Source organism: Melanerpes formicivorus, unplaced genomic scaffold (assembly GCF_026170545.1).
Source record: "Melanerpes formicivorus ecotype bairdi unplaced genomic scaffold, bMelFor1.0.p_v2 SCAF_83, whole genome shotgun sequence".
Classification (NCBI taxonomy): domain Eukaryota; kingdom Metazoa; phylum Chordata; class Aves; order Piciformes; family Picidae; genus Melanerpes; species Melanerpes formicivorus.
Window position 1 is genome coordinate 396692 of NW_027142435.1, and position 13170 is coordinate 409861.

The 13170-nt window shown below is 52.6% G+C and overlaps 1 protein-coding gene across 3 annotated transcripts in view; it reads left to right on the top strand.

Moving 5' to 3' along the window:
• ARHGEF18 (Rho/Rac guanine nucleotide exchange factor 18) overlaps nucleotides 1–13170 on the top strand; it is a 38763-nt gene that overhangs the window by 14342 nt on the left and 11251 nt on the right. For 2 of the 3 annotated variants that reach the window (XM_068164936.1, XM_068164937.1), the window contains 10 exons: nucleotides 1728–1795; nucleotides 3244–3307; nucleotides 6447–6588; nucleotides 7372–7484; nucleotides 7628–7768; nucleotides 8162–8412; nucleotides 9012–9137; nucleotides 10325–10442; nucleotides 10996–11244; nucleotides 11948–12024. In XM_068164936.1, the coding sequence (XP_068021037.1) occupies nucleotides 1728–1795; nucleotides 3244–3307; nucleotides 6447–6588; nucleotides 7372–7484; nucleotides 7628–7768; nucleotides 8162–8412; nucleotides 9012–9137; nucleotides 10325–10442; nucleotides 10996–11244; nucleotides 11948–12024 (1349 nt within the window). The remainder of the gene's footprint in view (nucleotides 1–1727; nucleotides 1796–3243; nucleotides 3308–6446; nucleotides 6589–7371; nucleotides 7485–7627; nucleotides 7769–8161; nucleotides 8413–9011; nucleotides 9138–10324; nucleotides 10443–10995; nucleotides 11245–11947; nucleotides 12025–13170) is intronic. The other variant, XM_068164938.1, reaches the window with a different exon arrangement.

The window sequence follows — 13170 nt, forward strand, 5'->3', positions numbered from 1 at the left end:
GGGGTGTTACACAAGGGCAGAGGAGTGCAGGGGGCTGAGGAGGTGGCGTGGGGCTGTGGGCAGGGCAGCTCCCCCCAGGCTGAGCCTGCTCTGCCCGAGGCCAGCCCGGCCTGACCTCGTGGAGAATTCTCTGTTTCCTTTTGTGTGGTGGTTTCTCTGCTACAGTTTGCTCCTTGTCTGGGGCAAAGGGAGTTCCACTGTCAGCTGGGTGCTTGTCATGGCCTCTCTGCTGACCAGATCCTCGCAGGGTGGCAGGTGGAGGCCTCTGCAGTGCTGAAACAGGCACAGAGATGTTCTCTGCAGGGAGTCACTTGGATCGTTTGTGTGTTTGTCGCACTTGTTCAGAGGCACATGCACTCAGGTCAGACTTTTGCTTTGTTGCAGGGCACAGAAACACCACAGCCAAGAGGGAAGCTGTGGAGGCCGTTCTGCTGGGGCAGGCACTCCAGGTGCTGCATTCTGCTCTTGTTTTCCACACTTGTGGAACAGAACAGAGGCAGAACAGAAAAGCACTTCTGTGCACTCAGTCTTTCTCTCAGGCTTGTTTTTGTACCATTATTCATTCCTCTGTGTTCAGGCTTTGCTCCTGCTCCCAGAGCTGTGCTGTACTTGTGGCAGACTCCAGCCAGGGTTCACTGCCTCCAGCAGGAGCCTGACAGCAGCTCTCGGCGCCAGGCATGGGTGAGAGCTCTCTTTGGAAGAGCAGACCTGAAGTGGTTTGTCCTCTCTTTAAACACAACCAGGCTCTTCTCTAGCAGATGTGGTGTTCACCTTCCCAGTTTCTATTTTAAGAGGTATGCCTGAAATATGTGGGAAGAAACAAACCCTGGTTTCCTTTCCTAAGCTGCTGCTGTCCTGCTTCTGCTTTTGATGAAGGATCTTGTTTGACAGAAAAGCTGCAGGAAAGAGCAGATGCTACCAGGTGGCATCCTGCTTGCTCAAGCAGTGGTTATTAAAAGGGAAAAAGAGATTGGAAAACAGGGTGGGGGGCAAGAGGCTGGGGCCAGACTCTGTCAGTGGTGCCCAGGGACAGGACAAAGGCCAGTGGGCACGAACTGGAACCCAGGAGGCTCCATCTGAACAGGAGGAGAAACTTTGGTGTGAGGGTGCTGGAGCAGGCTGCCCAGAGAGGTTCTGGAGTCTCCTTGTCTGCAGAGCTTCCAACCCCCTCTGGGCACTGTGCTCCTGGGCAAGCTGCTGTGGGAGCCCTGCTGGAGCAGGGGCTTGGGCTGGGTGAGCTCCAGAGGTCCCTTCCAACCCCTCCATGCTGGGATTCTGGGATTTTACTCTAGGATTAATGGGTTTGTGCCTTTTGAGTGAGAGGAGGCTGCTTGGCCCTGGTCCTGCCCTAGTGCTGGTGACTCCCTGGGCATTCTGTGCTGTGTCTGGAGTTTTACTGTGGGTGCTCTGCAGAAGGGCAGCTGCAGGATTTGCTGCCTTCTTGAATAGTGCCAGTTCTGAGACATGGAAATGACCTCTGCAGGTGAGAGGGAAGCAGCACCCTGCTGGAGTGGAGAGGAGGCAGGATGCTGCCAGTACACCCCAGAGTGTCCCTGAGCTCGTGCCTGCGCACGCCAGGGCCGCTGGGTGCCACCTTCCAACCGCCAGTGGTGTAAGGTCAGAACAGAACATGCACCACAAGGGTGCTTGCTGGGGCTCTGAGCTCACTCCACAGCTCCTCCAGCACTGAGACCTTCCTGTCACTGAGGGCTTTCTCTGTGTTTCAGATTGTGCTGTGAATGTCCACAAGAACTGCAAGAGTCTGTTGGCTGAATGCAGCAGCAGCAAACCCAAGGTGGGCTTTGAAGTTTGTTCTTCAGTAAACTCACTGTCAAATGATTTAATTAATGTAGTGGGAGTGTTTTAATTGAGCTCAGTGCAAGAGTCTAGCCCTGCATCCTCCAGACACTGAGAGGTTATTATCTTGTCGTTACAGTAATTAATGTCGAGGTAGGGAGAGCACAGGGCAGTGTTCTGCTGCTGCACTGCCAGTGACCACTGCTGGTGGCTGTCAGAGCTCTGCCTGACCCTTCTCAGAGTGATCAGATCCATCCCTTCTGCTGGGGCACAGCTGAGCCACCTCACACTCTGGGTTTTGTCCCCCCAGCAGTCTGAGCAGGCAGAGGAGGGTGAAGTGTGGTGGGAGGTTGGTGGCTGCAGTCCTTTGGTTTATGAACTGAGCCACAGAGGATTCAGCTCTCCCCTTCGTGAGGTGTGGTGAGCTGGGTGCCTTGCTGAGGTGCTCCTTGTTCAGCTGCACCTGATGCCTGTGGTCACATCTAAGGCCACAGCTTGGGTTCAGGCTTTTCTCTGCTGTGTTTTTTCATTCTGGTACTGGGTTTGGAAATAATTTCCTCCTCCCTGTAACTAATTCTACTTGAGGGAGTTTTGGTGTGTGTTGAACTGCAAGGGTTGATGATTTCAGAGGCTGATAGCAGATCAGGGAGTACCATGAGGGGGAAGAGAGAGCAGAACAGCTCAGACCTGGGCAATTAGAGGGTAGAGGCAGTGCCCTCTGCCTGTGCTTGTTTTGAATGTGTCTCCTTTGGGGGCAGAAGAGTTCTTGTGGGGGGTGTGGATAGACAGCTGCCACCTTCCCTTCGTGGGGCTGCCTTTTCAACTGAAAAGTGCACTTGCTCTGATGCTTTACCATCTCCCTTACCTTCATGGTTGAATCTGCCCATTCCAAACCACCCCTGAAGAGAGCAGAGAGAGCAGCAGCACAGAATTGTGGGGCAGGAAGTCAGAAACAAGATCCTCAAAGTGAAGCAAGGGTCCCCAAAGCCAATTGTTAGCCTGTGTTACTGAGGAGAGCTGTGCAGCTTGGACAGTGCTGATACCCTGGTGAGGGAAGGGGGAGGATGCACAGGTCCCAGAGATGTGGTTTGGAATGGGCAGTCTGCAGTGTTTGGGGAAGCTGCCTGGGTTAGTTTAGTACTGCTGGAAGCTGATGAGCAATGAGGTGGAGGTGAAGCTGCATAGAAGGTTATGATCAGAGCTTTCATTCAGCCAGGACTTGAGTTTGGGTTCTGCTTCGGTCTGGTTCACACTGGAAGGAGTTTGGATCCCAGCTGTTGGTGTCTGTGTGCTGTTCTTCTGGAACAGGGGAAGAATCCAAACTGTTCCTGTGTCAAACCTTTGATGCTCTCAGCCTTAGTTAGTGCTCTAAGAGAGGACAGTTGGGATTCATTTGGCTCTGGAAGTTTGCTCTGGATGTGTAAGCTATTGTGTTTTTCCCCCTAGCAGAAAGATTTGCAGCAGAGACCTTCTGGATCTTCACAGAGTTCGCCCCAGTGCATTTCCCCAGGTTTGTACTAAAGGATGATTTCTGTGCTCAAGGCTTCTCTCTTCGATTGTGCTTTTGCCTTTAATATGTTTTAAGGGCTATAGCCAGCGAGTTATTGAGGGATGGAGAAGGTCTCTTTTAATAAGATGGCTTCATTTTTTTTCCCATTGGGAATGGCTCAGAGGCTCCTAGCAATCTCCTGTGTGTTTTTATCTCTTTATCTTTTTATTCTTCTTTATTCCTCCTTGCTGTGTAACCTCAAAATATCGTGGTGGAAAGGGATCGATGCGTTCGTTTGTCATTGATCGCCTATCCTCTGGCCTCTGAAAGGACTAGAACTGTGAACTTTGTTTTACATCAGATTTTCATAATTGTCTATTTAAAACTTGCCTGCAGCTAGTGGTTGCTAGAAATCTCTAAGACAAGCTAGCACTAATGGTCTGAACATAAATCTTTGCTGAAACGAAGTGGGAAAAGGGATCAAGGAGGAAAAAACAACCCAAAGCCCAAGGGTAGAGAGCAGCTCCCTCGCAGCACAGGCTCTGAGCCGCTGGAAATGCTCCTCACAGGTGTGGGACTGAAGTGGCATTTTTAATCTGCCAGCATTGTGAGGTCCGTATGGACAGAAAGGGCTGCTTGGCCTTCAGGTGGCTGACCGTGGCTGGGGCAGAGTTGGTCTCTGCCTTGCAGCTCTGCTTGGCTGCTTTGCTGGCTGCTGGAGACCCCTTTGGGTGTGTGCTGTGTGCTCTGCTCTGGCATCGTTGGACTTGCACTGCAAGGGCTGCGTCTGCAGGGAAGAGCTCTGGCAAGGCAGGGCCAAGGGAAGGAGCTTGTCAGGAGCTGAGTGGTTGCTTGCATTACCTTGAGTGGTTCTGTGCATTCAGGGCAGAGTGCAGAGGCTGAAAGGGAGAACGAGGGGAAATCATGGAAATGGGCAGAGCTGGCTGTAGGGCTGTGGGTGGAACAGCTCTGTGGTACACAGTCTGGTCTGGGCTGACAGGGGCACAGCGATCGATGGGCTCTCAGCAGTCTGCAGACACTGCTAATTGAACTCAGAAAATGGCTTTTTGGTGGTGCAGACTCTGCCAGGCAGCCAGGGCTCATTTTCCATAGTCAAAAGCAGAAGCTGGCAGGTAAAGGAGCAGCTGCTAGCATGGGCATGGTGTGCCCTTACTCGTGGTGTAAGGCTGTGCCCAGCACAACAAGCCAGAGGCATTGTGTCTGTGTCACAGAGAAGCAGAGCTTGAGGAAGGTATAAACTGTTCTTTGTGTGTCCCCCATCCTTCTCCTGGTGTTTTGCCTCTGGAGAGGTCTCTACCATTGTGAAACAGAATTGTATGTTCTTGGCTTGTGGAGCACAGAGAGGGGGCTTGATGGGTGGTGATTTCAGTACCTCCCCAGTGGAAGTGGGAGGAGAGTTGTTCCTGAGCCTTGGTTGATGGAGTCTGCCTTTGCCAAGCTTGCCAACAGCTCTGGAGCCTCTTTTTTGGACCTGGAGCTCATCACTCAGAGATGATGGAAGAGTATCACAGTTTCCCCAGGTCACTGTAGACTGAGAATGGGCTGTGTGTGCAGGCAGGAGCTTTCAAACCCAAACAGGGTTTGGGCAAGGTATTTCCATCAGGAAAAGATGTGCTGATAGAATTGCCATTTTGTGTCATTGATGAAACCTCCCCTGCAGCCCTGATGAGGTTCTGGTCAAATGTTCCCAGGAAAATGAAATGGTTGAGAAGCAGAGGCAGAGGTTTGGACACCAAGAAAAGTGGGAAAAGCAGTTTCAGAAGAGGAAGGATGAGTGCCTGGATGTAGCTGTGGTACACTGAGTGAGGCAGAAGTGGAGTCTGATGTGAGGCTGGAGGACCTCTGCTGTGAGGCCAGGTTGAGAGAGTTGGGGTGGTTCAGCCTGGAGAGGAGAGAGCTCCAGGGAGACCTTCTGGTGGCCTTTTGGTGCTGACAGGGACTGCTCAGAAAGCTGTGGACAGGCTTTTGAGCAGGGCCTGTTGTGACAGGACACAGGGTGATGTGTTGAAAGGCCCTGTCCCACCCAGCCCAGTCTGGGATTCTCTGGCTCTCCATGTTAGTGGAGGCACACTGAGGAGTGCAGACTCAGGAGGGGGAGCCTTTGGAGCTGGGCAGACCCCAGTGGCTTCATGAGAAGAGTTGACAATTAGTGGTGCATAAACCTTGACTAGGAACTGGAGTCCTGGGCACAAGGAGCCAGGAGATCTGTTCCACTCCCATGGCCTTAGAAGCACTTTGGCTAAAGGGCAGCTGCAGACCTTGCCAGTGAAGAGCTGTAGAGCTTGTCTGGCTGATTCTTCATCTCTGCCAGCCCTGCAGCTCCTTTTTGCAGAGGATGGGTTTTGTCTCCTGAGCCTTGCTGAGCCTTACACACACCAGTGCTAAACAACTGTATCCATTTTTCATAAGCCTATTACAGGCTTCCAGGTCCTGTGTAACAGTGATTACAGTTCTAAATATCTCTGCAGTCCATTGCATCTAGATTGAGAAAGCATTAAGAGGCTGCAGCCCTGAGCTGAAGAGGCAGCTCAGGTACCCGCGGTGGTCAGCGCCTGTGCCCAGACAAATCCCTGGGCAGCGAGAGGCAGAGAGCCTGGGGGCTTGGGCTGTGGTCTGAGATGTTTCTTGTTTGCCACGAGCTGTTCTGTGCCCTGATAGGTGGGGTGTGAACGATTGTGTGTAGATTCTGGTGTTTTACTAAAGGAGGAGATACTTTGCAATTTCCACACTAAATGGGCACAGTAGGGACCAATTTCCTGCACTTCAGACCTGCTGATTTAGCCAATACAGTAAGTTAAGTGGCAGCTTTACATTTCTAGAAGGATCACAGGTAGTATAAAAACAGAGCCTCTCTGGGGCCACGTTACTGTGGCAGGTCGGAGGGCGGCTGGCAGCAGCATGGGGAATACAACTTCCAAGAGCAGCGGCCGGAGCAGCGCCCTCCCGGCTCAGCCCGAGCTGGCTTTCTGTGGCTCCTTCTCGCGGCGGTGGAACGAGAATGTGTTCCTGGACAACGAGCTCCTGACGTCCAAGATCCTGTCTGTGCTCCGGCCGCACTCGGAGCGGGGTCTGCGAGCAGGGGACCTGCAGTGTCCCCCTCATTTTCTCAGCACCAATTCCATCTTTGCCTCTCTGGCAGCTTCCCTGAAGGAGCAGCCCCGCAGCCTCCTCCTGGGGGCGGATGGCACCGCAGCGCTGCCGCGGCACCTCGGCATGACCATCGCCCAGCGAGGACCTTCCCAGGCTTCGCTAAGCGCTGCTGGGGCTGTCAGTAAACTTGGGTAAGTAAACTGCTCCTCTGTGATCCGTGCTCCTCTGCCCCCACCCCGCTCTGAAACCGCCACAGCTGCAGGACTAAGGCGAGAACTTGTGTTGGCTGTCAGGCTCGGAAGAGCTTTGCTGAGCTTTTGATGCTGAGATTCATTTCCCTCAACATGAAGCTTGGTTTAGTTGTTGTTAGACCACATCTTTAGTCCCTCTGTTCCGTGTTGTGAAAGAGCCCTACCAAAGAGGGCACTGCTGGAGTGTCTCTGTCCAGGTGATGGCTTTCAGGGGTGTTTGTGCTCAGACTGGTTGCAGTGCAGCCATCTCCTCTGAGCTCAGCTGTTCTGGGTTGTGCTCGTTCTGGCTGGCACAGGACACAGCAGTGGCTTCAGTTGCAGGGTGCCTTACTTAAAACAGGGGACAATTCAAAGCTGTCCACTGGTGTAAGTGGCTGTTTACTTCTGCCGTGGCACAGCTCTGCTCCCCTCTGAGTGAAAGTGTCCTTTGTACTCTGGGCTGGCTGTGCCTTGTCACCAGCTGATGTCTCTGCCAGTGTCATGCCAGAAGCTGCTCACCCTGCTCTGATCAAACCTGTCAGGTGTCAGGAATGGAGCTGCTAAAGTAATTTGACTGTTGAAAGCTGGAGTGCCACAGAGGCTTTTCTCTCTCTCTTGTAAGTTAACTGCACCGTAGGGTAGCAGAGATGCTTCTTGGACAGGTCTGACTGGGGTGGGGTTTGTCAAGCAACGTAAAAATAAACATTGTTTTGGTCCCTTGGTCTAATTTCTTTGGCCATTCAGACTAATTTCAGGAGACATGGATGAAGGGGATTCAGGCTTTATAAAATTTAAGCAGCCTTCAGATGATGTTGTCTCACTTGCACCTTCAACAGCAGACTCCATCTTTCTGGAAGGTATGGAATTTCTGTGCTTTTCAGGATCCTTAGGCAGCTGCTTACTCAGTCTGACAGCGGCACTGAGATGTTTTTGCTCTTGCTGTTAGTGGGGGATGAGGTGGGATGAGGTGGAAAAGTAACTGAGTGTGCTTCTGGTCTAGATGCATATTCTGTGTCCCTGCGGAGCGAAATAGAAACAGATGCTCATGAGTTTGAGGCAGAGTCCTGGAGTGTGGCAGTGGAGCAGTCCTATGTGAAAAGGCAAAGGAAAGATGTGATCAAAAGGCAGGATGTCATCTATGGTAAGAGCAGCTGGGATTCCTTCTGGGTTTGAAACTTTTCCTTGAAGAACAGAATGGAGTGAAGACTCCAGCCCCTGGCTCAGTCTGCTTAGGTCTCCTGCTAATGGCTGGAAGCAGCCCAGTCTGCAGCGTGCCTGCAAGCTGCTCAGCCTGGCTGCAAACCGGGGAGCAGCTCAGCTGCACCTGGGAGATGTGCTTGAATGAGCCCCTGCTCGTTCACTGCTGGCTGGGGAACTTAACAAGGCACATCTGGGAGCTTCCTGTCAGCGATGCAGAGATGGTGGTGAACAAGGTGGTGTAAAGGGTGGTGGCTTTTGGGTGGCTTTTGAGGCTGCTCTTTGGTATCTCACAGGACATAAATGATTTCTGATGTTTCTATCTCCCCTTGCCCAGAACTAATGCAGACTGAGATGCACCACGTTAGGACACTGAAAATAATGCTGAAGGTGTACTCCAAAGCCATGAGAGAGGAGCTGCAGTTCCCACAGGCAGTCATCAACAAGCTCTTCCCTTGTGTGGATGAGCTGCTGGAGATGCATGGCCAGTTCCTGCTCCAGCTAAAGGAGCGGCGGAAGGAGTCCTTGGAAGAAGGCAGTGATCGGAATTACATCATCCAGAACATTGGAGACCTCCTGGTAAAGCAGGTGTGGATCCAAACCTGGCAGTGCTGCTGGCACCCAGAGGTCTCTGACAGGCTGAGAGCTGTCAGGCTGGCTGAGCCCTGGCTTTGAGCTCCTCTGGCCCGGGCAGGGGAAGCACATGGGCTTGGGGCACGGTGTGGGATGTGCCGCTGCAGGTGGCTTGGTTCAGGTGCTCTGCTCCTGAGAGTGAAATCACACACTGCTGGTGTTCACCCCAAGCACACCAGAGGCAGGTGGTTCACTTCTTTAATGCTGAGCTGCTTGCTTCTGACCTTCTGAAAATGCAGTAAAGGTCCTTTGAACTCCAGACAGTCTCAGCACCCTTTCTGCTGTGCAGTGGAAGCAGCCATTTCCTTTCTGGTGACCACTTTTACACTCCTCAGCCTTTTCAAGTGCTTCTAAGAGGACAGCTGTCATGTTGGGTTTGGTCTGGTAGTGCTGCAGGCTCTCAGGTGTCACTCTGGTGAAGGCTCTCATCTCTGGTGCAGGAGGAATTGCAGTATTGGAACAGTGTCTCAGAACTCACTTCCTGTAGAACCAAGTTAAGCTGGGTCTGGCAGGGAGGGTGGCTTTCCCTTGATGATTCTCTTGTTTCCAATTAGTTTTCAGGTGAAAATGGGGAGAGAATGAAAGAGAAATACACTGTGTTCTGCTGTGGACACAACGAAGCTCTCAGTCACTACAAAGAGCTGCTCCAAAGCAATAAGAAGTTCCAAAACTTAATAAAGGTAAACAAGAACCAGAAGCCTCCCACTCTGGGACCATAACTGGGAGGATAAAGCACTCTTGGCCTGCTGTAGGCTTTGGTTTGCACTTGGAGATCTCTGCAGGGTGTGGGGCACATTCTCACTGCATGGTGGTTAGCTGCTTGTGGTGTAGATCTTCAGAGCAGCTCGGACGCAAAGGTATCCTTAGCAGGGGGTAAGTGGGAGGCAGGCTCTTGAGAGTGCAGAGGAGGAGGGGACGGTCTGTTCTCTTTTGGGCTGTGGCACTGCTCTGCTGTGTGGCCATCTCTGGAAGCTGCCTTGGTAAGAAATTAAGTCGGTGCTAAATGCTGCTGCTGACCTGCTGCAGACAAATCAGGTGGTTTTTGCCACCTTGCCAAACCCAGAAGCCTGGCTCCAAGGGTGGTTTACTGATCTGCTCTCCAGCCTAACGTGGAGCTGATAGGAAAGGCTGAGGTGAGGAGACAGTGGGAGGCTGTAACCTGAGTCTGGGCTGGCATGGCACGGCCCTGAGCCTTCTCGTTTCCAGCCCTCAGTAAGTGATACTGTGTGACCCTTCCAGCACAGCTCTGCCCTTGCAGCTCCTCTCAGCAAGGTGTCTGTGCAGCCTCTCTGCTCTCCAGGAGCTAAACCTGAGTTTCAAAATGTGCAGCCTCAGTGTTTGGAAGGAAAGCTCTGGCACCGTCCCCTGCTGTCAGGGTTTGCTGTCCCTGCAGAGGGATTGGGATGCTTTGCAGTCTCCCCTTTCTAAACGGGCCTGCCCCTCCTGTGGGGCAGCCCGCTGGGGGGCATGCAGGGCTGACAGAAACTCTTCATCAGTGAGCTCCCCTGGCTGGTAGGTAGTGAGATCTGGTTTTAAAAATACACTTTTCCATGTGTTTAAGGACTGCTCCTGTTCCAAAAGGCAATCAGTAAACAGTTTAGACTTGGAGCTTCCTCTGCTTGGCTCTAGATTTGCTCAGCTGCTGCAGTTATGGGCAGTTGAAAATAACTCCTGAAGGATTTTCCAGCAGTAAAAGCAATTTCTGTGCTGTCACCAAGAGGTTTCCTTCAGTAGAGGACTGCAGCTAGCTGTGTGCTGCTGTGCTCCACGGCATGGGAACGTTTTGGGGCAGAAAAGGTGTGATGGGGGTGGGGGGTCAGCAGAGCAAGCTGTGCCCTGGCTGTGATGAGTCCCTGCTGTCTTCTAGAAAATTGGCAACTGCTCCATCGTGAGGAGGTTGGGGGTGCAGGAGTGCATCCTCCTGGTGACCCAGCGCATCACCAAGTACCCGGTGCTGCTGGAGAGGATCATCCAGAACACAGAAGGTGGGTTGGGAGTCCTGTCCTGGAAGCTCCCAGCTGACTGCTGATCCTTTTCCTCCCATGTTTTCCATGTTGTTCCCTCAGGCAAGGGGTGGCAGGCTGGTACTGCCCTATGCCTGCTTGCTCACTTCTTGGTTAGCTGAAGATGCTGCTCTAGGTGGTGGCTGGACTTGATCTTCATAGCATCACAGAATGGTTTGGGTTGGAAAAGCCAACAGCTGACCCAGCACTGGCTGGCCATGAAACCCTGTCCCCAGGTGCCACACCCACACTCCCCCCCCCCGGGCAGCTTCTATCTTAAACAATTCCATAGTTTCAGATGCAGATCCAGAGCAGCCTCACGTCAGCAGAGGGGCAGGAGCAGAGTTCAGTTTCAGGTCTGCAGCCACAAAACCCCAGGAGCTCAGCAGAGGCTGATGGCTGCAGGGTAACCACAGGCCCTCGGCAGATGCTCCTGGCTGCGTGTTTGGTGTGGAACTTCATCCCAAATCGCGTCTGGGTGGCTCACAGCTGGCACCCCAGAGACGAGGAGGTGACTGCTGCTCTTCTCTCCTAGCTGGCAGCAGGGATTGTGAGGAGCTGGGCCAGGCCCTGGGCCTGATCAAGGACACCATCAGCCATGTGGATGCCATGGTGAACGAGTGTGAGAAGGGGCAGCGGCTGCGCGAGATCATGCACAGGATGGAGCTGAAGTCCTCTGGCAAGTGCAAGAACGGCCTCCTGTTCCGCAAGGACGACATGGGGCAAAGGAGGCTGCTGCTGGATGGGATGCTCTACTGGAAGGCTGCCTCAGGAAGGCTCAAAGGTGAAGGGGCAGCAGGGGAAGGGTGCAGCCAGGGAGGCAGACAGCTCTGCTCTCATCCACTGGGTTCTGTAGCTACTTAGTCCTGATCGATTGGGGATAAAATAAGCTGCAGTAACCTGGTGTTCATGGGAGGTTGGAGGAAATAGCACTTGTTCTATTCCTGGCTTGTCCAATAAGCCTCTATAGTGCTGCATGATAAGTTCCTTATGCTGTGTGCTTGTTATCTGGCTGAGCTGCTTTCCAATTCAAGAGGGAGGTCTTTAGGTAGATGACAAAGCCTTGAGTCACCCTGCCTCAGGCTCCTGTGGAAAGCATTATCTTGTTCACACTTTGAACGATTGTGTGACACCTTCCCTCTGCACCTCTCCTCAGCCAGAAAATCAAACAGTTCCCATCAGTGAATGTTTTAACAGCTTCATTGCCCAGCTGCTTCGGGAGAAGCTTCAGTGGCACATCAGAGGCAGTCCTTCCAGAAGGATCTTTGTTCCCTCCCGAGGGCTGGAGTCAGGGTGCAGGATGCCTCTGTTTGTACAGTGCTGGTTGTGCATCTCTGCAGCCTGTCAATGGCCAGCCCAAGAGGCAGGCAGTAGCAGACCCAGTGCTGCAGATGCTGGTGTGCTGTCCCTTGACCCACAGGAGGTTTAAGCCAAGGGATTTGTTTTTTTCAGTCTGGACTAATCTTTCTGCTTTTGTCTCTGCCTAGATATTCTGGCAGTCCTGTTAACTGATGTGCTGCTGCTCTTGCAAGAAAAGGACCAGAAATACACATTTGCATCAGTGGTGGGTATTGTTCAGCCATTCACCTGGAGTGTTTGTGACAGTGGCATCCAGCTGGAGATGTTAGATTCTTGTTAGGGTAGGTTCAGGATGTTACTAAGCCAGGCAGCTAGCTTAGAATCACTTTTCCTGATGCAGTTCAGGCTCTTGTTGAATCCCTCCCACTGCCTCCCAGTGCAAAATGGAGCTCCCTTCCATCAGCCAGCTCTAGCTCCCACACCTCCTGTGGCTTTCTGCTGTCCCAAATGTGCTCTGAGGCTCACTTCTCCTTTTCTGCTGTGACTTTCCCTTGCACTGAACTTTCTGAGGCTGCTCTTTGTACAAGGCCTTGATGTGCTGGAGCAGTGCTTTGGAAACACTCAGCAAGCATGATCTGTTCCCTTTGTTAATGGGAAGGCTGCCATGTCCCAAAATTCTGGTAGGGATGTGGTAACCTGGGTCACAGTAGCCTAAGACTGAGTGGTGGCAGAGAACATTCCTGAAGCAAGTGCAGTGAGCAGCAAGTGCAGGGCCATCTCCACAGGTATCCTCAGAGCAGTTCTCTGTGGACACTTTGTCCTCATTTAGCCCAGTTGTGGCTGTAAGAAAACCACTACCAGAGAGGCTCTCTTGTGCAGTTGTTTTCCTGGGTGTATTATTTTCCAAGACATTAACATCAGAGCTGCATTCTAATGGCAAAAGCTGTGGCTGCTTTTCAAATTGCCCTTCTAATGCAAGGGTGGGGCTGCTTCCTCCTGAACAGCACGAGGTGGCCCTGAGCAGCAGCTCCTTTTAACCCCACTAGCTCTGATGGACTGAATCTGCCTGAAGCACATCTGAGTTGTGAGCACGGGGGCAGGTTCACAGAGGGGCACAGAGAGCCTCAGCCGTGCCTGCCCTCAGCTGTGCCTTCCAGTGACCTCTGGGCAGGGCTTGAGTTGCAGCACAGCAGCTCAGAGCAACTGGCAGAAGTTGGTGCTGCTGAGCTCTGCACCACAGTTCAGTTCTCTCAGCATCACTCTGGATTAGGCTGTTACAGAGGGCAGTTTTCTCCTGGGGAGGATCTTTCCAGGCTCCATACACTGAAGCTGTGCTGTGTGAAGCATAGATGGGGTTTCAGTAGCTGACATCCCTGCTCTCCTTGCACGGACTGGCAGCCAGTGCAGCTAA